At 46.1% G+C, this 26,529-nt stretch overlaps 1 protein-coding gene across 1 annotated transcript in view; it reads right to left on the reverse strand.

Moving 5' to 3' along the window:
- The window catches only part of scube1 (signal peptide, CUB domain, EGF-like 1), a 106,694-nt gene that overhangs the window by 28,401 nt on the left and 51,764 nt on the right, over positions 1-26,529 (reverse strand). The window contains exons 5-7 of the mRNA XM_071910107.2: positions 25,909-26,037; positions 21,697-21,813; positions 7,108-7,224 (exon numbers count right to left, since the gene is read on the reverse strand). Of these exons, the coding sequence (XP_071766208.1) occupies positions 7,108-7,224; positions 21,697-21,813; positions 25,909-26,037 (363 nt within the window). The remainder of the gene's footprint in view (positions 1-7,107; positions 7,225-21,696; positions 21,814-25,908; positions 26,038-26,529) is intronic.

Here is a 26,529-nt window from a genome sequence, read left to right on the forward strand (position 1 = left end):
GAATACATTTGCGGAAACCCGAACCTCTACAAATAATTGCGAGCGGAGTACGGGGGGATCTAGTTTTCGTCAGGAGCGCTGGTTTTGCTCGCCGGGTGTTGCCGGCGGAGCGGGCAGACATCAGGCCAGGCGGCAGCGTGTATTTATCGTGGTATTAAACGACCCCGGCGCTGTTTGCTTTATCCCCGAAGGCTCGACTTTGTTTAATAACAAACACTCCACGGATGCATCTGGGCCAAGGGAAACTCAAGGTTTTACACAACAATAAAACAGCCGGCGATCCGGAGCGGGGGGCTGCCGGCTGAGCTGCAGTCATGTAAGGTGATGGAGACGGCGGTGTTATGACAAGATTACTGGGATTGACGTGCGTTAGCGCTGAGAGGCTGAGGCCTTCTGCACGGAGGGGCAATGATACTAAAAATACTACTAATGCAAATGATACTAGGAATACTAATAATACTAACAACAGTGCAACTTTCCTATACAAGCAAATCTCAACGTGATACAAGAAAAAGACAAAAGCAAGTAAAACACAACATGAAAAAGGTAAGAACTGAAAGTAAGTAAGCAAGTAAGTAAGTAAGTACATAACTAAGTATGTAAGTAAATAAATAAGTAAGCAAGTAAGTAAGTGAATAAGTAAGGAAGTAAGGAGCTAAATAAAATCCATTGGGGTAAAAGCAGAAGTAAGGTATTTATCAATTGACAGAAAATGCATTTACGTAGAAAAATGTCTATTGTGTATCACTGTTGTAAGCTTTTGAGAGCTTTACTGTGGTGTGACTTATTGTATTAGTCTTGTAATATGAATCATCATATATGGAGTATCTCTGGTCAAATAGGAAGAGAAGGTGTGAAAGCTAAAATTTATATTATGTTGTTCATTCATTACAAAGCGTTTAGTGTCTGACTAACTTGGGTTGGATGTTGCAGTATCATTGCCTCTGTGTGTGTGTGTGTGTGTGTGTGTGTGTGTGTGTGTGTGTGTGTGTGTGTGTTGAGTGTGTGCACCCATGTGTGTCTCTGCTTCTGTGGGTTAATTAACACACATTTACATGTTTGAGCATACGTAAGGCTGGATGTATGAGTGTTTAAGTGTGTGTGTGTGTGTGTGTGCGCATGCGTAAAGGGTTGTTTTTCATTCATTACGAAGCTATTAGAGTCCCGGTGAATGGATGCCATGGTGTCATTGTCTCAGGTTGATCGGGTTGCACGCATGTGTGTGTGTGTGTGTGTGTGTGTGTGTGTGTGTGTGTGCATGTGTGTGTGTGTTTTCAGGCCTTTTCTGGAAGAGGAGGAATGCAGGCCAGTGGGAACGTGTCTCAGGTGCCAATACACACTGTGTACTGTACAACACAGTACACCGACCACACGCAACCCACACACACACACACGCAAACACACACACACACACACACACACACACACACACACACATTCATACATCCAGCCTTCTGTGAGGCTGTATGTATGCACAAACACTAATACAGAAGTGTAAACATGTAAATGTGTGTTAATTAACCCACAGAATCAAAGGCACACATGGGCGCACACACACACACACACACACACGCACACATAACTCATCCACCCTCCAATGCGCACCTTCTAATCAAACATCTGGAAACTGTTCACAATTACTTTTTTCTTCCCCTCTCTCTCTCTCTCTCTCTCTCTCTCTCCATCTCCCTCTCTCTCTCCCTCCCTCTCTCTCTCTCTCGCCCAGTTGTCGGCACGAGAGCCCCCGTGATAAAACGCCTCCTCGGGTTGGCGTGTCTGTCATCGGGAGAGGCTGAACCGTCTCGTCTGTCAGCGCAGATGAAAGGGCGTTTATCAGACTGGTGGGTTTTAAACATGCCCTACATAGTTTATATTGAAATGATTATGATAGACAGACAGGCCGGGGCACGTCCCCCCTGCGCCGAGCCAGCTACAGATAGACGGGGAGAGAGAGCGGGCGAGAGAGAGGTGGTGAGAGAGGTGTCTGTCTCTATCAAGCAATTTAGTGGCACATTAGATGAGACCACCTCGCAGCGTGGCACTTATCTCGCCGCTAACTACTATGTTCAGCAAACCGCTAAGTGCCATCCATTATCCTCCAGCCTGCGCACCACAATGCACCGCTAACGCGACTGCGATAACACACGCCACCAGAGACGACAATACAGCACGGTACACACACACACACACACACATACATCAGCTGGAGATATCGATTAGCTAACTCCCAGACAGCCGGGCTAACCTATTGTGTGCTGTTGCCAAGGTTACAGAAAGCCTGTGTCACACAGGACAGCCTGGCAATAAGATGGAGAAGCACAAATGCTGTTAAGGCCCCGTCAATACAGAAAGTACAGGACTACAGAGTGGACTAGCTGTATAAAAGAGAGTTAGGGCCGATGAAAATCTTGTCTCAGGCTTTGGTTGGATGAGAGGAAATCGCTTTCGAGGAAACATTTTGACGTTGAATAGATGTTCGATACAACGTTGAAAACCCATAGAAATTTACACACAGAAAAATAAAGGTGTGAACTGGAACAGATGCCATAGAAGAACCATTTCTGGTTCCACAAAGAACCTTTCAAGAACTTAATATTTAGTTACTGGATGATGAGTGATGGCATAAATGTGGAAAATAACCAAACCCCACCATAGTATATATTGTGCAATTGTAAATGAGGCTTTACAAGGGCAGATAAACTAAGCAAAGGAGTGCAGAAATGGTTCTTTAAAGAACCTTGGTCTGAAAGGTTCTTTGTGAAACCAGAAATGGTTCTTCTATGGCAAAAAAAAGCATTTTCAGCACCTTTATTTTTCTGTGTGATAGTGGCAAAAAATGACGTCCGTAGCTGTCTATAGCTGCTGCCTGCATCATTTTGTAAAACCGGGACCTAAACATCTTTCTGATATCAGTTCAAAACAGTTTCTTAAGCTGTTTTAATAAGAATTTTTCACCGTGCCATGATAGCATATCGTGAAAGTTTTGTGCTTCTTTGTGTTGATGCTGAACTTGTCACATCACCAATCCGTCAAATGCTTGCTGGATTGAGTTGAGCTTCCACCTTCATGTATCTGCCAACAGCAGGAGCAACAGTGTAGGTATCCGGTATCGGACACACTCCGGTGACCCTCGATGTGTGTGTTATGAGAAGCTGTTGCGTGCTTGTGTCAGAGCGAGTGTGCGGTGTCAGGTGGCGCGGCGGTGTTTTCCTGCTCGGTGCCCGGGTGATAGACGCTGATCGATGTGCGCCGCCTGCTCTGTGTCTCTCAGCTCCCCTCAGCGCTTATCCCCGCCCGGGGATTTATGGAGCCCGGGGGCCGATCCGCAGCCAAATTATCTGGGCGGGGCGCAGCCGGACTGCACCCCTATCCATCTTCCCCACTCAACTCAGCCCCGCAAACAGAGGGGGGAACAGAGGACGTTTCATTTTTCCACCGCCGTAAATGCCGGGTTCTGTCAGGACCACAAATCACCTCAGGAGACAGAGTGGAAGTGTTCGCACAAGCTGCCGGGCTTGAACTTGACATCTGAGCAACAAGCCAAGATGTTCTCCCAGCATGCAACGCTGGATCCCGACCATTCCAGGCCTGGCGGCAGAGGCCGTGTGTGAGGCTGCTGGGGTCTGATGGTTGGGCTCAAAGAGGGCTCTGTATTGTGTGATTCTGTTTTCATTTGTACATGTACGATGTACATACAAACCCATTCATTTACTCTATTTCAAAAGTAACTGACCTCTCAAAAAAAACTCCACTGGATGAGAGTAACTATCTGGCCTCAACCCCACTTTAAAGTGATTTTTCTGATGCACATACAGCACATCTTAATCTATTGCAACAGTGCAACTACTTTCCATTAGGTTTGGGTAAATAATCCACTGGCAGCCAGTCTGTAAACATCTTGTCACTGACAAGACTCCAGCTCGCTCACATGGAAATCATACTGTGATTCTGGTAGTTAATGCAACACAGAGAGAGAGAGACTGTCATATAGGGGATTGACTGATTTATTCTGTTTTGGCTATCTTTACTGTGGCTGTGGTCAATTACTGTATTTCCTAGATCTGCAGCTGGATGGCGCTGTCTCTGTGTGAGTGTGTGAAAGAGAGAGAGAGAGAGAGAGGGAGAGAGAGAGAGAGAGAGAGAGAGACAGAAAGGGGAGCAGAGAGGTTTAGACCTGAGAGAGACAGACAGACAGAGAGAGAGAGAGAGGGAGAGAGGGAGAGAGAGAGACAGACAGAAAGAGAGAGAGAGAGCGAGAGAGAGAGAGAGACAGACAGACAGAGGGAAAGAGAGAGGGAGAGAGGGAGAGAGAGAGACAGACAGACAGACAGAGAAAGAGAGAGAGAGAGAGAGGGAGAGAGGGAGACAGGCAGAGAGAAAGAGAGAGAGAAGCAGACAGAGAGAGAGAAAAAGAGAGAGACAGAAAGGGGAGCAGAGAGGTTTAAAAGAACATTAGACCAGAGAGAGAGACAGACAGAAAGAGAGAGAGGGAGATATAGAGAGAGACAGACACAGAGAGAGAGAGAGAGGGAGAGAGAGAGAGAGAGAGAAAGAGAGAGAGAGAGAGAGACAGACAGAAAGAGAGAGAGAGAGAGAGAGAGAGACAGACACAGAGAGAGAGAGAGAGAGAGAGAGGGAGAGAGAGAGAGAGAGAGAGAGAGAGAAAGAGAGAGAGAGAGAGAGAGACAGACAGAAGAGAGAGAGAGAGAGAGAGAGAGAGAGAGAGAGAGAGACAGACACAGAGAGAGAGAGAGAGACAGACACAGAGAGAGAGAGAGAGAGAGAGAGAGAGAGAGAGAGAGAGACAGACAGTGGCCAGCGTGGGCCTCACTGTTCAAACAACTCAAAGTTTGCCGACGCGTCGTCTGCCTGCCAGGCCTGAGACAGCTCCGGCTCCAGGATTTCACACACCTACATGCCACATTCTCAAACTGCCTGACACTCATTTCGCAAACACACACTCTGGAGCGCGCGGGCACACACACACACACACACTACACACACACACACACATATACACACACACAGCAACACACACAGACGGTATTATACGATTTATAAGAGCACACTCACACGAGGCGCCCAGATTCTGACATAGAAAGAATCACCGGTCGTCACGTGACCTGCACCTCGTTGCTATGACGACTCCCACTTCTCCTTGAACATGTTTGTCACATGTGGGGTTTGGTTGAGCAGTGGAGCTCCCTGCCACTACCCCTCTCCATCCGTACAGACAGAGAGAGAGGCTGGGAGGAGGTTCAGATCATCTGAAATCAAATTAATGTTTGCATCTGAAACGGCTTCGCTATCCTCCTCTCCTCCCTAACCTGCACTGGCACAGTAACTGAACAGATATTATACAACAGGTAGCCTGATTGGTCAAAGATGTATTTTATTGGTTGCTATGCCAACTCTTGTGGTAACCAGTGAGCTAGTCAGCTAGTTGTTGATTTCCTCTCTATCTACACTACTTTGGAGAAAACCTTTCACTCACTACACATTGGGAACCATTGTATAAAAGGCATAATTATGGTACTGTTTGCTACAGTATACACTGAATGTACAAAATATTTGGGACATTTATTATTTTCCTGAAGTACACTGATGAGGTGAATCCAAAGGAGGAGATGTAGATAAAGAGAAGCAGACTGTTACTGAAGGATTTTTAAGCTTTGAGACAACTGAGATGTGGCAAAAGAGGCTGCAACTCAATATCAGGAAGGTGTCCCTGATCTTTTGTACCTTCAGTGTATTGTCTTGGGTGAATATAGGTATGGATCCAATTTTTCAGCCTTTCTTACTGACGTTGTGGATGGATTTGTCTACTTTGATGCAACCAAGCTCATAAACAGAACGCCTCCTTCCGCCTGCTCACCGCAGCATAAGCCTGTTGCTTTGTCCTGTTAGAGCAGAACAGAGCGCCGCTGCCCGTAAAGGACGGCATTTTCCTCTGCTTGAACCCGCGGGTCAGCCTCATTCGGGCATGCTTGTTTGTTTAGAGGAAAGCCAAAACGCTATAATAATCTGTTTGGGGGTTTGGGCCTGAGCTGTGGCGGCCCGCGTCTCGGACCACCGTCGTTGACGTCACCGGCGGGCTGTCGGAAGCGGAGAAACGCTTAGCGGCAAAATCAACAACAACAACCGGCGGCAGTGCCAGTGACCGCAACCGGAGCGCCATGCGAGGGGAAGCGAAGCGGCCAGCGGGGTTGGGGTTGGCTCTGGATCACTCAGATGCCAGTCATACCAGCCTCAGGTAGGCCAGACCACAGAGCGCTCAGTGAACAGCGACCGTGACCTTTGACCTTTACAGCGTTACAGCAGCAGCTCTGCACGGACCTCTACAGGCCTCACAGTTCTCCGTAGAGTTCAACCAGGAACAAAAGTTCAACAGGCCCACAAGAATGGACACACAAACAGATAGTTTGACATTGAACAGATGTTGATACCGCAGCCTGCACCAACACTGAAAATCCATGTAAGTATAGTGGAAAAATCAGTTAGTCGTCCATAGCTGCTGCCTGCATCGTTTTGTGAAATCTCTCTGATATCAGTTCAAGATTATTTTGTGCTGATTTGGATTTACATCACCATCAAATGGTTTCTGCGTTTAGTTGATTCCACCTTCATGCATCTACCAACAGACCAAGTAACGGTGTAAGTCTTGAAAAACAGAACGCTGGAAATCTTCTTAGCTTCTGATGTTAAACATAGTAGGGTTGGGAGCTCTATGTAAAACAGGGTCTTCCAGTCATGATGCTTCCCAACAACGATGAAGGCTATGGGGCCGAAATACATCAGGCACAGTTTTCAGACTTTTCGTAATGAATCGTTAATTAGAATAAAGGCTTTTTAACCCATTTTAGAGTGCCTTGGATCTCTTTTTCTTCAGAACAGTTTACGTATACGATATTAAGGACAACCCTCGAAAAGTTGCATGCACCTTTGAGTTTTCTAGCATTTCAACAACATCTCTGCATGGACCTCAACAGGCCTCCATAGAGTTCAACCTGGTACAGAAGTTGAACAGGTCCACACATAGTAGACACACACACACACGCACATAGACGCACATACACGCACACTCTCACACACACTCTCTTTACTGACCTTTGCAGGTTTTGCCGTCAGGCTGCAGGGTGAATCCCACAGGGCAGCTGCAGCGCACCCCTGTGGCCGTGTCTTTACATGTCCTGTCGCAGCCGCCGTTGTTCACGGCGCAGGTCTCTGGAGACGCACAACACACAGCGGGACAGAGGCGGGAAAAGAGAGAGAGAGAAGGGGGGGAATGTTAACCTGCTACCCCTTCTTCTGAAATACAGTCTGACCATGAGAGAGAGACTACACACACTGAAGGTGATGTGGGTTGAGACAAAGCTACATGCACTGGAAGAATACACAATAGGACAACAGCATGGCATAGTATTAAGGATATAACGTATTATATTATGTCTTCTTAAGGTATATGTAGCTTTCTCAATACACAAATAAAGAAACACACATCATGAGGCTCCAGTTTTCCATTAGAAGAGTGTCATATCATTAGAGAAATTTCATATGCAGTAAAACACAGTGTTCATACACATAGACAGTCACAATCAGGATTTGTTTATCACTGACAATAATGTAGATTATTACAACAATACAAAAAGTATAACAGACGACATTTTGCTGACAAGGGAGGGTGAAGAACTCGTTGGCCCAAAGGTAGCTCCTGTTTCCAAAAGTGACAAGAAAGTATTCATTTAAAAAACAAAAGGTAGGTTAAGGTAAGTAGAGAGAAAAATAAAGTTAGTGCAAGGTTGAGTAAGTCTGGAACACACTCGGCAGGGCCGACGTGTATATTTTCCTGCAGAAAAATGTTCTTGTACGTGGCGCAGATAAGGTTTGCTCGGACTTGTGAATATTGCCTGAGCTGATCCCAAAACAAACAGGCACTAATGGTAACTCTAGCTCACCTGCACAGCCACTGTTGCTTTAGCAAAGCTCAGCTCACACTTTCCCAATGGGCCTCAAGAAGTGCTGAGGAGGCTGAAACTTGACGTTGACTCATGTTTGTTGAAGGGGATTCAATAAAACTAGATCTAATAAGGAAATTTCGCATAGTAACTGTTCTGCTCTCACTGGGTTTGACTTCAGTAATTCCAGAGAAAGCTGTCTCAGTTCACTGCGATTGGTGAAATAATCTCAGATACATATCGCTGTTGTCATGTGAAAACCTTGCAACTCCACTTGTAACTGATTTTCATGTTTTAACTTGAATTCATCTACGAGTTAAGAAAATTCTACGATACTTGGGCTTATGAAACCCTTAAAAAATCGTTGGACAAAGTCAGAAACATGTGGTCATCAAGCTTAAAACGAGGCTGTATTTCTTCGCCCCTGAAAAGTTGACATTTTGGAGATGAGCGGTTTTCACCAGACAACAGCGATATGTAAATCAGAGATAGTCCTCTCCTTTGGCAGCTTTTCCCATTTAATTAAAATGCCTGGAGATTGTGTGCTTGAATGAAGTGAGGAGGAAATAGGAAAAGCCCTTTCAGGCCGGCAAACACATCCACGTCTAGAGGTCGCCGCATTAGCATAATGCCCTTTTAGAATGCAGAGTCACAAACAGCACCTCATCAGAGCCAAGATGGCCGACGCTCTCCATCAAAAGCAGGAAGGTGTCTGTAGACTTGTTTGTGTTCCCTCATGCAATTCCAAACAACAAACTCACTCCCTCTGTCTTTCTTTTTCATTAATATGTTTTCTACCCTCCATTTATTTCTCACTATGCTAATCTGTTCATCATTTCCTCCTTTTCATGTCCACCTCTCTCCCTGGAGATGTTCAAAGTCCGAGAATAGCAAACTATTTCAAAATACCAAAACTATGTCCAGAATGGCAAAGTATTTCAAAGAGAGGGCATGAGGTTTCTATAGACTAAACACTGCTGAAAAACAGCGTGGAGGAAGGCTGGAAGGAAAGACACTCCATCATCCAGGCAGCCTGTCTGATGGGTGCTGTAGGGTACGGCAGCAGACCCCTGTCCACTATGTGTGTGTGTGTGTGTGTGTGAGAGTGTGTGTACGTGCCCACACAGGTGTATACAGTTGATGTAAACGTGGGTGCATGTGTGTGGTGTGTCAGTGAATGTTTGCGTGCATGTAAAAGTGTACTTGCATGCATATGTGTGTCCGCTTGATGCGAGCGTGTGTGTGTGTGTGTGTGTGTGTGAGTGTGTGGAGGTGGTGTTTATGGGTCAGAGTGATTTATACTGAGTACAGTGGGCCCTATCATTAGTTGAGGGTGAGTACAGTCCTGCTCAGAGCCCCTCTCCTCGCCACGCCCCGCCCCAGGGCCAGGCTGAGCGCAGGAACACAGACACGCCGCTCGGCCTGATTGATGTGCTGGACAAGCCCCTCGTCCCCCTCTCCCAGCCTCTACACCCTCCGCCTAACCCTGCATATTTCTGTCTTAGCCTCCTCCTGCTGTGTGTGCAGGGGCATATTTCTGCATACAGCTTCTCTATCAGGAGGACTGAATCCACCAGTGATGGATTCTGATCGGATATTTTACACATTTTATACAGTTGAAGGGTTTAACTTCCAAAATGCTACCTATCTGTTCTGGACAAAAAGTGTCATTACATGAAGTTCAAAGTCTGTGAAATATAGAGGATCCAGTCTGGAATAGTGGTAACAATATGTCAGCCAAGGATTTAGAGCATTAACTCCAGCCATTTTCAACCTGGACCCTATTTCCCCATCGTTTTCTAAATCATATCAATCAATTCTGACCAAAATCTTGTCAATTCCTTCAGTATAAGGCTACTTCTTATTTGCCTGGGTTCGAGGCTCTCCAGTACAGTCCTAACAAAAATCAACCCCAAAAGCATCCAAAGTCTGTCTTTTTCTACACAATGATTGCCCGTTCTGTGATGAAACATGTTGGTAAAAAGATGTAAATGAAAATTACTTAAAGTCATGCCTTTCTTATACAGTTTTGATGCTACCTTGCCATTGCTTTAGCGGCTTTTTGCGGCTGAAAATTAAATATATACATGTCTCATTACAGACTGAGCGTCAATAAGTTGAAAAGCCATGCTTTAGGTGCTTTTGGGATTGATTTTTGGAGTGTCTTTTTGAGGGCTGTACTGGAAAGCCGTGCACACAGGCAAGCAAGACATAAGAAGCTCAATAGTGAAGCAATTGACAAGGTTTTGGTCACAAAAATAGGGTCCAGGTCAAAAATGGCCGCAGTTCAGTTCAGTTACGTACTCTGTATTTAAAAAATACCTTAGCTTGTTTTCATTTTGTGCTATTGCTTATAGGATATCTAATTTTAGAATGAAACTCTCCAGTTGTTAAGCATTAAGAAGTAAACCTTTAGACCTCAGATAACAAAGATCAGTCATTGGGTGCCTTAACTCTGACAGAAACTGAAGCAGAAGGAGGAAGTAGGATTGGGCAACACATCTAAGTGTTCATGTACGATTTTCAGAGGATGGGAGGTCGGAGGAGACCGGCAGTGGAGAAGAGGGGTGTTGCAGGGGAATCAGTGACTGGTGAGAGATGAAGATGACTGGTCTGTCTTGTTCATGTGAACGGGGGGTGAGGTGCGGGTGGGCGGCAGCGCTGGCTGAGAGCCAAGGCGAAAGCCAACGAATACAACTTTCCTCTTGCCGATTGAACCTCCCCACAGGCGGCATGCAGCCTCATCTGTAGGGATTACAATATGTCAGCGAGGGGTAGAGGAGCGGCGGGAAAGACAGTAAGTATACACATGTCCATCACACTCCTCGCACGGAAACGCTGACCGGTGCAAACCACTCTTTCCGTGAGCGGGAGGACACATGTTCTATTGATTAAAGCGGGAGAGCATGAGAGAGAAACCACGTGTGCTGTGTATACTGAAGCATCATGCCAAGTAACGGCAACTGCTGCTCAGTTGTGAGAAGGTGAGAGGGGCACGATCGCTTTTCAGCACTTAACAAGATCCCCTTTTGGGCCGTGATGGGCACCTAAATCAGCTGTCAGTCAGCACAGCTCCGGCCCGTAATCACGCTATGTCCATATACTTACACACACACACACACACACACCTCAGCTGAGCCCCATCTGTCCCAAGGTGAGTGGTTTATTTGGACTCTGGAGCCGCAGTCAATGTAGCCCCACTGACTCTCTCTGTTCGACACTTCCCTCACATGTGTCCAGCACCTGGCTCTTGATTTAGCTCTATTCATTCAATATCCACATTATGAAATGTCTCGGAATGACTTTTCATCGACTCGCCCACGGTCCCTCCTTTCCCCCTTGCCCTCTCTTTCCTTTCCATCTCGCTCCCTCTCTTCCTCGAACGTGTCCTCGTCTCAGCGGCACGCTTTCACTAAAGCCGAGGCCGCGGCTCCATTTGTCTTGATCAGCGTGTTGTCTGATGGCGGCGGGGGCATCGAGTCTACAGCCGCGGCAGACGTATTGAGACAGGAACGCCGTGTGTCAGAGGAGGCAGACAAACTGATAGCAGTGTCAAATCTAACACACTGATGCTGTTCAGGCCGTGCCAGTCCATCACTGGGGTGGCCTCTGTGTTCCCGGCAGCCACATGCATGCACACTTGTTCATTCATGCACACCTGCATGCGCGCACAGAGGCACGAAAGCAGGCTAGCACGTGTGCATGCACACACCCACTCGCACACTGAATATTCAATAAATATCACAGAAACACTTTTGCTATATACAGAATTCCCTAAAAGGCATTTTGAGGGAATTTTGAGAGGATTTTTAGGATTTTTCTAAGATTAAATATTAATCTGCAATATAAACTGATAAACTAGCAATGTCAGTCAATTCTAGAGTAAACATGAACTTGTGTTGCTCAATGGTTTGAGCAAGACTATGACACAAACACAACCAGGATTAGAGATCAGATTCCTACCGGGGCCCAAAACACACAAAACAGAAAACATACGAAAACATGCACAGTTCTGTAAAAATGCTTTAGATAAACATCCCACTGAAATAGTCCTGTTTCAGGAAATTAAAGGAATAGTTCACCCCTAAATGAAAATTCTGTGATTATCTACTCACCTACATGTCAGTCATAAGTCCATTGAAGTTTGTAGGACCACCAAACACACAACAAGTTCACCCCCTTAGTTTCATCTCAGTCTTCTCCCAAACTATTGAACAGGGCCATCTTTTTACAGCTCCAAAAAAAGCATAAAATGTCCATCAAATTTCTCCAAACAGCTTGTGCAGCATCATTCAAGTGTTTTGTAGCCAAACAATTGCACTGAGGGTCCAAAAGTCCAATATTTATCTCAGTATCTCCTAGATTTCTAGATTTTCCTGACAATGCTTTGTTTTAGAACGTGCCAACAGTCGTGCGCCTGGTCGACCAGAGTGTCAGTGAGGAAAATCAAGGAGATAATAAGACAAGTACTGGACTTTTTGATGCACAGTGCAATCGTACTGTACACTTGGATTATGCTGCACAAGTTGTTTGGAGAAATCTGATGGACATTTTATGCTTTTTTTGGAGTTGTAAAAAGCAGTTTTGGAGATGGAACTACGGGGTCTAACTCTGTTTGGTGGTCCTACAAACTTCAACGGAGCTTCAACTGAAATAGGGGTGAGGAGATAATGACTGAACTTTAATTTTGGGGTGATTCCTGTAAGGAACAATGATGGGATCTCTATGTCTGATGAGCAATCAGAGAGGTTTGTTGGGGGCCAGCTAGATACAGACATCGCCTGAATGAACCTGGAGGGAACTATAGTAGAAGATCAGGATATCATAATGTCTAGAGAGACTGCCCTTCAACCGAGAAACATCTGCCCTGCTGACGTGTCTTTAACCAAGACACTGAAATCGCTACCAGCTCCAGGGGTGCTGTAGGTGACCCTGACCTTTAACCTCCTTCTTAGGGGAGGAAAGCGAGAGGAGAATTTCCCTACAGGGATCAATTAAGTATCACATTACATGACATTACATTATTACAAAAGGGCAGAAGATGAACTGGAACGCCATCAGGACAGGTGACACGCTGGTACATCAATGTCAGTCAGGGTTTAGCCAGAGAGGAGGAATAAAACATTTGGTTAAAAAGGTATTGTAAAGAGATGAGAGGGGACAGAGAGGAAGAAAAGGGACGAGGTGGCATTCCTAAAACCAAATCCACAACGTCTCCGACCTGCTGTCCACCTGAACCTGTTGAAATTAAACATGTAGAAGTACTGAACAGCATGTCCTCCCAGGCTAACACACTGGACTCTACAGTACATTTCAGCGTACAGTAAACCAGGAAGGATTTCTGAAGTACTTCTGCCTTAGAAAATAAAAGAGTTAAGTTCAAAACAGTGGAGGATGAAATTAGAGCATGAGATGTTGCTTCAGAAGTAGTATTAGTAATGGATCACCCATTTAGTTTGGGTTAGTCTGATTAATCAAGCCACTGTATGTTCTTCTTCAGGGGGAAAAAGTTCACTAATTCAAGGAGAAAGGGTTTGAAGGTCCAAATGACAGAAGCGGCAGGGTGTAGTCCTCTGTGTCAAACTCTTGTTTTTTGTATAAATCATATGAAATATCCATTTTAGTCCACCGATGAGAGTGGAACAGTAGAAAATTGCTAAGATTAAACCTTCAGAATAGAGAGTTTCTAATTAGAAAACAAAATCATGGCCTACCAACTTTCTCAGAGTAGGAGTGCCAAACTAAAATCACTAATCCCTCATACTGTACATTTTCACGCAACCATCTTGATGTCGTTTGGGTGTTGTTTTTCTCACCAACCCTGAACAGTAACATTAATAACAGCAGCAACAGCAACAGTAATAATTCATCAGTTGCATAATATCTTTGTGTCTTAAGTGTTCATGTCCTCCCCCTTGGCATCTCAAAGAGAGTTATAGTGAGAATAAAAAAAAAAACCCAAAGAGGAGTAAAGGGACAAAGAAAACAGAATGGATCGGGATAGACAAGTGGTTCCCAAAGTGGGGTCCAGGGATCCCAAGGGGTCCTTGAGGGGGTTGCCAGGGCGGTCCCAGTAAAAATGAGGAACAGGAGAGAGAATGAGAGAATGTACTGTATATCATGACTTTTTTCATCATAAGTTTCACTCTCCCCGCTATAAGTATCACCCCACCAGAATAGACACTTGTGTAATTCTGTAAGTCACATCTGATGACAAAAACCTTCTCAGATGGGGTTCCTTGGGACAAATCTTATCAAATGGGGGTCCATCTTCTAATGTGCACCAATTTGGGGGGTCCTTGACATGAAGAAGTTTAGGAACCCCTGGGTTAGGCAAATGTTGAGGCCTTTATTCAATCAAAGCCAGCATCTGGAAGTAGCGGAGGAATAAAGAGTCTTCAAAAGCAGCGGAAAAATATGTTTATTATTGACAGCACTGATCCAAATTCACAATACATCCGTTTGGTCGCTGTGTCGTCCAGTTCGCTGACTTCTGGATGACAAGCGTGATTGAACACAAGGCCCAACAGATTCCTGCACTAAGGGGACAGGGCTGGGATCTCTTGAGACAGTTTCAACAACACCAAAGATATTACGGGGTAGGTGTTGCCCTCCTCACCTTTACCGTCCCCTCTGAGGATTGTTGGTATGAGAACCTTGTGTAAAGTACAGCATAGAAGGGTTTTGTGTTGTACGTTATCGGGGATGAGGCGGGGTTCTGTAATCGTGGAGCAATCTGAGTCTACAGGCTTTTCAAGGGTTTTTCCTTGGTAATACAATGTCCTATTTTGTCAAAGATGTCCTGACCTGACCGTGCCCATGAAACGTTTGGAGTGAGGTGCAACTGGGATAGCAAATGTTAGTCATTGAGAGAAACCTAGAGCCATCCAGAAATATGACAGGTAGAGTTGGGGAGGCAGGGTTTAAAGGAAAACAGCGACCTCTTTTTCTCCTTTTTTCATCACGTTAGATACAGTTGCAACAACACTGTGACCTTGGGAGTAGACACAGTGGGCACCAAAGGTTTTTCAAAAAAAGTACAAAAAAAATAAATAAAAAAAGATAAAATAAAGACAGAGAGAGGAGGACGAGGAGGAACGGAGAGGAGTAGAGTCGGGGATACAAGCACAAGCGCCATGGCAACACATAGAAAGAGGAAGAAAAGAGTTACCCATAAGTAGCCGCCGTTTCACCCGCTTGTCCACATCAGCTACTGACGTGGCATTGAACTCAGAGCTCTCAATTGCAGCCTCATCTTTCTCTAAAACACAAGTGACAAGGGGACAAACAGTGAGCAGCAGGTTAATGAGAAGCCCAAATGACCAGACCTTCAGCCCCTCTTGGCGTTTGAGCAAAAAACCAAAGCCAAGAAGCAAGAAGCGATGAAGAAGCGCCAAAATCCCTGTTAGAGTGTTAATCCCCAAACAAATGATAAAATCCCCCAGAGCAAATAAAAAAAATCCAAAATAAAATAAGTGAAAAATGATCAGTATCAGTCTTTAGCTTTCAAAATGAAGCGGTAGGAAGGGGGGATGGTGGAGGGGGAGGGTTCAGGGAGGACAAATAAAAAAAAAAAATCAAATAAAGAGGTGATGATAATTTAGGGGTGAGGGGGTTTTTGGGGGGGTGAAGTGGGGTTGGGGTGGAGGTTAGGGGGGTTTGTTTCTGATGTTGACGTTGCTGTTGTCGCCGATGGTGTTTCTGTCTTCCATATCAAACAGCCACACTTTGTCAGCAATGATTCCCTCGCGTTAGGACGGAGGAGGAAGAAGAGAAAGAGAGGAGGGAGGATACGGGAAGGGAGCAAATGAGCAAGCATGTCCAAGACAAGCTGCGTAAGTGTAGGGGGGGGGGGGGTCGGGGATGGGGCAAAAGCGAGGGAAGGGGGTGACGATGAAGACAAAAAGAGGGAAAACGGGTGACACAGGGGAAGAGGACGGGAGGTCAAACAGACGCTGCAGCAGCGGGAGGGACTCGGAAAACAACTGAGCGATGACAAGATGACGAGAAGAAAGGATGACGAGAAAGTACGAGAGAGGAGAGATCAAGAGAGAGAGAGAGAGAGAGAGAGAGAGAGAGTAGGAGGATAAAGGAAAAACCAGTCCCATCATGGCCCACAATGGGAGACGTATATGAGGGAAGGAGGGGTGCACACATTGAGAAATGGGGCTGAGGGGGGGGGAGTGTAAGGGGGGAGGGAGGGAGGGCATGCACAGAAAAAAGGAGGAGGAGGAGGAGGAGGTAGTCTGGGGGCAGCGCTGGTTGCCTGTTTGTCTATGGAACACATCACAACTGGCTTTAACAGTCAACGCTGGAAAACCACGTTCCCAAGCTGAGGGGGGGTGAGGGAGGGGAGAGAAGAGAGGGAGGAAGAGGAGGAGGAGGAGGAGGAGGAAGGGATGGTTTTGTGGGGGGGGGGGGGGGGGGGGAGGTCACGGTTAAGATGGCATGCAGATATGCGCTTGGGGCTGAGCGGCGGTGTTAGGATGGCTGGGCTGATGGGCGTCGGGCTGGGAGAGGGAGGCTGCCTTTCACTGGGCCTGAGTCATTAGGCTCTGAATGAGCATCTCTCTGTGAATGGGGGCGCAGGGCCAACGCCACTTGGTGCAAAAGGACTGTGGACGCCTTTGATGTACACACAGTCCTATGGAAAGGGGGGGAGGGGGGGGGGGGGGGATTTCGGATGAGGGGGTAATTAATGTCCCTTCCATTGCCCCGGCCCGGGCCCGCTACTGCTTTCTCTCTCTCCTCTCAGGCGCTTGATGGACAAAGTGGAGGACTCTCTGAAGTACACTCAGGGATGAATAGAGGCTTTCTGGCGCTCAACTAACTGGTGAGATGCGGCTGTGTGAATGCATGTGTGTGTGTGTGTGTGTGTGCGATTGTTGAATCGAGAGCTTGTGCATACCAGTGTGCGTGCTTTTGAGCGTCCGCTTGCTTGAGTGTGTGTGAAATTGGTGTCTGTGTGAGTGTGTGCATGTTGGAGGGAGAGAAAATGCGAGTGTGTGTGTGTGTGTGTGTGTGAGGGGTGGATGTGTAAGGAAGGTTCAGGAGGGGTGGGAAGAGAAGAGTCCCGGCCACTCCTAAAGAGGCTATAGGACTAAGCGGTTCTCGGAGGCCCACAGAGAGGGGGAGTGTTTAGAGAGCCAAACCTACACAGGACAAGGAGGGGGAAGAGTTAATCCACTGTACACTACTACAGCTAAGAGGAGAGTACTAACCAATGCACTGGCAGGAAAACAGGAGGACCAGGGTTGTTATTATTAATAATAATGTACTGCAATTCAAAAAAAAAAAGGGAAAAAATGAAAGATAAAAATAAACAAAACAGAACAATAAAAAAAAGGAAACCATACGAATGCAGAGACTCTCCCATGCAGCTGGGCAGGCAGACACACAAACAGACAGACAGTCAGACAGACGGAAAGGCTGGAGATTAGTGAGAGACGCGACGGTGAGAGCGGACAGATGGATGAGCGGATGATAGAGCATGTCTGAGAGGAGGCATGCAGTAGGAATGGCATGACAGAGGCGTGTTATGTGAGCCGGAATGGGGGCTGGGGGGAAGGGGGGGGGGTGGGGGTTGGAGGTGCAGGTTCCTGTCTCTCTATTAAGGTGTATGGAGCGGGGAAGGGGGTTGATGGGTGGGGATGAGGCGTTGAGGTCGGTTTTGTGTCGTCGGTTTTTTGGGGGTTTGCACGCTAACAGGATTTTCGTTGCTCGGTGAGGCGGTTGTTTCGTTGTTTTTGTTTGGTTTGGACATGTGAGGAGGAGGAGGAGGTGGAGGAGGTTAAGTTTGGTTTAGTGGGAGCTCTAGGTAAGATCAGGCTGCAATTGAGACGTCCGTTCTGACACAGTGTCACGCGACCCCCGACCCCCCACCCAGAGTCTGTAAAACTCTTCGCTTTCCTCTTTGTGCGGTGCTTATTTCTTTCAGGGTTTATCCTTACTTCCACCTGATTTCGTTTTTAGCATGGATGCTCAGACAAGACAGGCAATCAGTTACTATCACCAGAAAGCAGGAGGAGGAGGAGGAGAAGGAGGAGCAGGAGGAGGAGGAGGAGCAGAGGTGGAGGAGGAGGGAGGAGGAAGGAAGAGCATAAGGACAGCGCTACACAAAAGGGGTAAAAGGGGGTGGGGGGGTCAAAGGTAGGCCCGCAGAGCGAGTTGGGACGCTCGGACCACAGACACAGAGGTCCTTTCTCTCGTCAAAGTATGAGAGAGAGAGAAAGAAAGAGAGGGAGAGAGAGAGAGAGAGAGAGAGAAAAGACACGAGACATCGGGAGAGGAGGGAGAGCAGGGTTCCCGCTCCCTCTCATTCTTTACACTGCTTCCTCTTCGAAAGCCTTTCTGTCGCTGGCGCGTCCCGCTGCTCCTCGGGGCGGCTGGAAAGGAAAAGGTTATCGACACAAAACCTGCCGCTGCTGACAGCAGTATAGCAATCTGTCTGAGGCGGGGGGAGAGCGAGAGAAAGAGAGAGAGAGAGAGAGAGGGAGGGAGACGTAGAGACAGAGAGAGAGATGGAGGGAGAGAGAGGGAGGGAGAGGGAGAGAGAGAGAGGTGTTTCCAGTGTTCGAACACAGCAGGAAGGACAGCACATACAAAAAATGTATTATCAATATCAGATAATGTGTGTATACGTCTGTATGTGTTTGTGTGTGTGTGTGTGTGTGTGTGTGTGTGTGTGTGAGAGATAAACAGCAGTAAGAGCCACAGAAAGACATGATTCTAGTTAAAACAGCTATTCATTACTGTATCATCAGAAGCAAACTCAACTGTGCTATTGTGTGTCTTTTGGTTGGGCTGGTGGTTGTGATCTCACTAGCTTACAGTTTATGTAACTAAGGCTACAATCACACCTACAGCTCGTTTTCTTTGGTCCGAACCTTAGTCGAAAAGTTGACTTTGTTGCACTGGGTTCATTTAGATTCGCACTACCCAATCGCAAACAAACCAGGGCTTGAAAACAAAAGTCACATGGATTCATAAGCAGCTCGTTTATTGGACAGAGTTTTGGTAACCTGTCATCCTGCGAGGTTTGAGATTTTGGCAGCGGACGGGAAGTCAAAACAAATCTGATTCCAGTCCCTGTAACTTTAGCTAAGCATGATGGACTTGTCTGCACTCTGTCATGATTTACCTTCCCTGGTGTTCATACCAGTTAGGAACACATGAAAAATAGCTGAATATGAGTATCAGTCCAAACTGCGGTTTGTCCACAGTTCATTTTGTTATGCTAGACTTTCCAAGTATGAGTATCTGGCTATCAGATGTCAGCATCCGTCTCCTAATACCAATAAAATCGTGCATTTTGCTGTTTCCTGTCGTTGGTTCGGATTACCTTCACATTCCTAACGAACTGCACCGCACCGCACTTGGAAGCGGACTGAGTCTCGCACTTTCAGGGTTCTCTGTGCGGTTATTTGGTGTTATCCGAGTTCAAAGGGCATTCTTCTCATATGCCCAAACAAACCGAACTAATAATAATAATAAATGCTCAAGAGTTCAAATAAACCGCTCCAAACATGCTTGATGTTAACGTCCCCTAAATGTGCTAAATGTGAATGTCATTTTGTCCCTGCGCCATGTCTTCAACATTTACTGTACACGGCAAATAAACTGATTCTGATACTGATGCCGATTCAGATGATGAGTTATCTCTCTATAGGGATTTTGGTGGATAAGTGAGGATCTTTGGCTCTTCGGCTGACACTCATCTTAGGTCTAACTGGGCTAAGGTGCATACAATAGACATTTTTGGTTATAAGTTCCTCTTGTATCTTCAAACTCAGCATCTCTTTTATAAGGTCTTGCTTCATGGTTTTACAGGGTTTCATTAAATCGGGGGTTCAAATCCCCCACAAGACCTGAGTCACATGTCATGTGGGTCTGTGAAACTTGATGAGTGGAGGGTAGAGCGTTAGGGTTTTCACTCCCTGTATGGTTTTCATCCACAGCTCCAGGCCAAATATAGGAGCGGGAGGGAAGTATAGGACTATATATATATATGTATAGGGCTAGTATAGGATATAGGATAATCTGCCTGGTAAAAGTGGCAATTAATTACGTCAACTGTAGTAAAATTCAGCTACAATATATACATTTGATCCTATTTGAGGTTTTATGCTTCATTATCTCAATTAAATGGTGTAATGATGCACTAGCCAGCTGAGCCCGGATTGATCCTTGTGTTAATACATTACTTCTAAACTGGTATAGCTGACTGGCTACAGGCTCTCGAGGCTCAAATACCCCAAATGCCACCAATGTGACAGGAACAAGCTGCAAGGAAGTAGTGATGAAAGTTGGTTTAAGGCTGAGTTTTAGGAACAAACGACACATATTTCTTCTATGAATATCAGTGGGAAGAAGGTGGAGGAAACACAGCCATGAAAAACTCCACTTACCTGGAAAGGCTCATTCGTCCTCTACTGATTAGCAAAATAGCAAGATGAAAAATAATATCCTCTAGGTTTAGAGCCAGGATGCGGAGGCACGGTTATGTTGACAGTCATATGTAAAAATGACCTTTTTCGGCTGCTGGCCGCGCTCGCCGAGTCGACTACGGCTGAGCTTTGAGATGATGAATGTGTTTTTCAGAGTGGGAGACGTGTCAGCCATTCATTTTCCACCAGCCAACTAAATGATTTCTCTAGTACCCAAAACATATTACTGCTCATTCCTTGGCCCTGACACTTTACCACTGTAATACACCCTCTAAGACGTACTAACGGGTATAATCATAGTGTGTGTGTGTGAGAGACAGATGCTTATGTGGCATAGATGACAGAGACAGAGACTGAGAGGAGAGAGACATCATGTTTTGGCTTTTTTTAATCTGTGCCCAGTATATTTATTATAATATATTTATTGAATAACACTGCTGCAGTTTGGCTCTATCACCAAAAGGAATCGTTTGGAAAAATCAAGTTTTGCTCTCTTTTTTTTAGCCGTTTCAATTACAAGGAAGTCGTTGGCTGAGAGAAACCAGAGATTTGGTACTAATGCAGGATAGATGCATGAAGTCAGACCTCTGCAACAGCTTTCACAGTAGGAACTGGTTGAATAGGGTGTGTCGTTTTAAGTATGAAACTACATTATTGTCCATGTCAAATGTGGACGGATTATATTTTATCACGTGACATCGTGGCAGAAATCTTTGCACCGCCGAATGTGGCGATGTCCTGCTACATTAGCGCTTCTCTCTGTCTCCGTCTGTGTGTGTGTGTGTGTGCGAGCGGCTCCCTGCCTCTTTTGTTGAGAGTGTTTAAATAAGTCGAGGCCGGGGGAAGGGGAGGAGAAGTTTTCGGGAGCCGGGAGATGATGTATCTGCCCCCCCCTCCACCCCCCCCGCTCACTCCTTCACTGTCTCTCTTTCTTTTAAAATCATCTCTGCTACACTGGGACGGTTCGGGGCCTTATATCATACCACAGATGTTACAGTTAAACAGCTGTGACATATGAGAGCTTCAGGGTGTGTGTGTGTGTGTGTGTGTGTGTGCGTGTGTGTGTGTATGAGTGAGTGAGTGAGTGTGCAAATGCATGCACGCGCCTGTGAGTGTGCATGTGCATGGTGTGTGTCTCCATTTTTGATCAATACAAACAGTGTAAATGAAGACCCGCCGGAGATGGATCAATAAGACAAAGGAGAACAATATGTTTGCGTGTGTGTGTGTGTGTGTGCGTGTGTGTGTGTGTGTGTGAGTGGGTGAGTGGGGAAGCCATCTTGGTTGTCACTCACCGATGCAGGTCTTGCTGTCTGAGTGCAGTGCGTACTTCTGGTGGCAGCCACACACCGGCCCCGAGTCCGTGTCGTCACACGTGTGCTGGCAACCGCCGTTTCCATAGTTACAGGTCACTGAAGACAACACACACACACACACATTCATGTCTCACAGAAGTCTTGTACACCTAACAAAAGGAACATAACATTTTAAAAGGCCCCACTAATTCATTGTCGGCTACCGCTTATGATATGGAGAGGCAGTCGGGCCAAATTTACCAGACGGAAGCCCCCGAGGGACATTCCTAATGTGGGGTAATAAAGAAGCAAAACGATGCCTGGCTGGAAAAAGGGCTCGACATGACAGGCGGGACAGCAGACAGAGAGCTGGGCCAGAACGGGATGGAGGGAGGGAAGGAGAAGGGAAAGAGAAAAATGGGGAGAGAGAAAGTGAGAGGGAGAGAGAAAAAGGAGAAATATTGGGAGAGAGAGAGAGGAAGAGAATTAGGGGATGGTGGACAGAGAAGGAGAGGGACAGAGAGGATAAGGAAGAGAGAAGAAAGATGAGAGAGACAGGGAGAAAGAGAGAGAAAGAGAGAGAGAGGGATAAGGAAAGAGAGGGTGTGGAGAGTGGAGGATAGAGAGATACAGAGAGAAGCAGGAGAGTGGGGAGAGAGGGAGAAAGGGAGGACAAGATGAGGAAGCGCAAGAAGGAGAGAGGGGAAGAGAAAAAGGGAGAGAGAGGGAGGAGGAGGAGATAGAAAGATTGAGAGAGAGAGAGACAGGGGCAGTGGAATAAAGAGGGCGAGAGACAGGATGAGGGAGAGAGAAAGTCGGGGAGAAACGCTGCATTCAAGTGGTGTTAGATTTACGGTCTGAACGAGTTTCAGACCAGGAAACGCCACATGATCACCTTATTATGTCGGATGATCAAGTCGGAGAAATCGGGATTGTAGATGCAGCACAAATTGAGAGTTTCCAACATGGCTGAACAGAGCGCAGTCACATGTGAATGTAAGAAATTTCATACAATAAAGCCGAAAATGAACCACAAGTACAAATTTTAGTACTTTTTTAAAGTTTTTAAATTGAAGTATACGCCAATAACATTCAATTTCGTTTGATATTTACATTCATAATCCCCTGAAATAGCCGAAGATTGCTTGCTAGCTAATCTATCGCTAGCTCGATTGCTAACGTTAGCCTAGAAGGCTGGCAATGTGTGTAAACAGTTGAGGAAATGTTCTCTAATTTTCTGACCGAACTACTCGGATGGCTGAGTTGTGACGTATTCCCGACTCGGAGGAAAGTACGACCCGACATCACTTGAATGCAGGGAAAAAGAGGAGAGCGAGGGAAGAGAGAGAGAGAGAGTGGAGGAGGAAGTGAGGGAGGCAGGAGTGAGAAGGACAGGAAGAGGGATGGAGAGATAGGGAGAGGAAGAGAATGAGAGGAAGAGAGGGAAAAGCGGGAGAGAGGGAGAAAGAAAGAGAGAAAGGGGGAAACAGAGAGGGTGAGAAAGATAGGATGAGAGAGGCCGATAGAAAGAGTGCAAAAGAGAAAAAGAGAGGAAGAGAGAAAAAAGAGGAGAGAGAAAGAGAGGGAGAAAGACAGAAGCGAGGTGAGAGAAAGAGGGAGACCGGAGGAAGAGAAGAGGTTTGTGTGTGTGTGTGTGTGTGTGTGTGTGTCCAGCCCTAACTGCCATTTCTTTCATCACGCGTTTACGGCCGTCCCGCGTCGCCGTGCTCAACGGGCCGGGGCAGCGCTCGCTCCCTCACCGCTAATGAAATATCACCACAGCGCTCGCTGCAGCGGCCCGGTCCTCTGCAGCGGGGACGCATTACAGCCTTGTTTTTTTTTTTTGTTTTTTTTGAGAATTTCACAATGTTAACACTCTCACCGACTGAGGAGAACAGGATGTGTTGCCAGAAAAAAAAAGAAGTGTAACTAAAAGCTTATTTTTCCCCTCTCGAAAAACAGCAGCTCTAAATTCCATGGCTGCAGGCGCTCGGCGTGCAGAGTGAGAAGTGGCGATGGAGAGGCGAGGGAGCTCTAAAAGACGCGAGCTCTCTCTACTGAATCCTTCAACGCCTTTAGCTCGGCCCGCAACGGCGAAACGATTCAGGTATTAAATGTCCACCCTCGTATTTTAGAAGTGAAAGCCTACTGGAACTTTTTCATCATCGCTATTACAGATGTTTATTACAGGAACGGTTTAGATCCCTCATCACGACGGTATGTAATCTCAATAAAATTAAGTAGAAAATAAAGTGTTAATACGCTGCCGGTATGCGGATAACAATAATTTTAAAATAAAGTAACTCGCGAGTCAGTTGCCTAAAGATTAACAGATGACGGAAAGCGTGGCGCAAAAAATGCATTTAACGTTTTGAGCATTTAAAGCGATGCATTAAAGTTGCTGTTTACAGCCATGTGGGATGTGTCATTTTCAACACGTACATGCGTGTAGTTTGGGACAACACACATTTGTGTTTCAACACAACATGCTAATAATGGCATAGTTAGTGCCAGTATGTGTTGTTATGAACATATTCTCAGTTGAAAAGCAACAGACATGTGTGTTATCCTTACCTAGACACAAGGATGTGGTGAAAATGTTGCATCTTTGCCATTAGACAAAGATATTTGATACCGTCTCTCTAATGTAAAATAAACTGGGATTTGTTGTTGCTTTTAAATTGTATAATTGATTCTGAATTGAGTAATAGATCATACCTGAGTAGATAATGTTTTTAGTTTCATCTCACCACTAGAGATAGCTGTCGACATTAAAATAACATTAAATAAATAGGATATATTATACATTATCATTCTGGGTCTGTCTCTGATTCTGTCTGTAGGCTACTTGCCTAAACTCTCCCCGTTTGCCTGAAATTTGTTTTTCAATGATGTTCAGGACATTTTGGGGTGTGTACCCTTTACTGTGGGTTGTAGGGGCGTGGTCAGGTTCAGGCTATCAAGGTGAAGCTAGCGGCCGCAGCACAATAATGGCTGAAAGCAGTACAATTTACAATTACAGTTTCCCATTTGGCAGACGCTTTTATCCAAAGCGACGTACATATGAGATTTTAATACAACACAAGGATCTAGTCAGGAGAGAACGAGAGTAAGTGCCATAAAGCTAAGTTCTGGTCCGACAAGACATAGGTGCTATGAGGCAGTGCATAGAGGCAGATAAAGAATTATTATTATTTTTTTTTTATAGATTACACAGTCCATCAGGTGAGAAGGTGGTCACTAAAGAGCTGGGTCTTTAGCCTTTTCTTAAAGATTGAGAGGGGTTCTGCGGATCGAATGGAGTTTGGTAACTCGTTCCACCGCCGAGGAACCACAGAAGAAGAGTCTGGCTAGAGACTTAGGGCCTTGTTGTGGCGGCAGCACCAGGCGCCGCTCCTTGGCAGAGCGTAGTGAGCGGGAGGGAGCGTAGACCTGAATGAGGGAGTTCAGGTAGGTGGGAGCTGTTTTGGTTGCTGCTTTGTAGGCGAGTAAGAACCTAAAGAACAGCGAAGCTAAACGCGCAGCAGACTAAACCAATTCAAAAACACTGTGAACATCAGCGTTGCTTTTTTTTTTTTTTACTGCAGACTGGCTGCGTTCACCGTCTGCTTCTTTACGGACGCTGGCTGCCTCAGACTGGATGCCGTTTCAAAGTAGACAGCTCATCAATATGAGTGTCGGGGCGGGAACTTGACCAAGTGAGTGGGAGGAGGGTGAGACTGACAACACACTTCGCTGACTCAAGGCAAAAAGTTGCATTTGGCGGGTTTTAAAATATCTGTCGATTAACATTGTGGCCAAGTTTGTGTGAATTTGTGGCCCCTCGAAAATTTTCCAACCAGGCTCCCAAAGTACGTCTCTATTTCTGTATCCAGGGATGATTTGTGCAGGTGGAGACCCGGGGGAGTCCTGCTGCTCTCCCAGGAGATACGTAACACCACACCTGCTCTTTTCCTCCACACACACACACACACACACACACACATACACACACACACACACACACACATCAACATAGCTGTTTCGAGCCTGGTTCTGCCTCTGGAGGGACGAGTTGAACCAACAAACCTGACAAATAAGAGGCCAAGGGGGTGACCTGGATGCTGATGCACTTTTCTGGGGTATATGTGTACAGTCTGTGCGTATGTGTGTGTATATGCGTGTTTGTGTGTGCAGTGAGGCGGAGATGCGGGGTCAGGCGTGGTGACATACATGTACAGTCTTTCTGGTTGTTGGCGAGCTCGAACCCAGGACGGCACTCGCACGACACGCCCCCCTTGCCTGGAGCCTCCCTGCAGATGTGGGCACAGCCATGCTCCTTGTTCATGCAGTTCATCCCATCTGTGCAGAGGAGAGAGAGAGAGAGAGAGAGAGAGAGAGAGAGGATATCATTTAGAATCACTTGAAATTAGCAATGAGTAACCTAAGGCTGTAACTTGGCAGAGAAACTGTCATTTCCGTTGTCGCACTTTAATTAAGGAAGCAGAGAGCATGTTTACCCTTTTCACCACACAGTGATGTGGTTGTGTCACATTATGGGCCTGATACCCACAGTGGCCATTTTGAACTTATGTCACACCCGGGGTGGTCTCCATGAAAGAGCGAGTACAGCCCAGAGCCATGTTCTACTGCTGCGTACCAAGATGCATATCATGTGAACGTCCCTCGATAACCCACTTAGTCACCACACTTGCTGTATATACTGTATATATTTTCAGGAATCTCTTCTTCTTTCTTCTTTGTCTCTTTAAATTCGATTTGTAAAGCTTGTTTGCTGCTTGTTTTGTCTGTCTAAATGCTTGTATATTGCACCGCACCAACCTCACCAAGTCA

Source organism: Centroberyx gerrardi, chromosome 24, assembly GCF_048128805.1.
Source record: "Centroberyx gerrardi isolate f3 chromosome 24, fCenGer3.hap1.cur.20231027, whole genome shotgun sequence".
In the NCBI taxonomy this organism is placed as follows: domain Eukaryota; kingdom Metazoa; phylum Chordata; class Actinopteri; order Beryciformes; family Berycidae; genus Centroberyx; species Centroberyx gerrardi.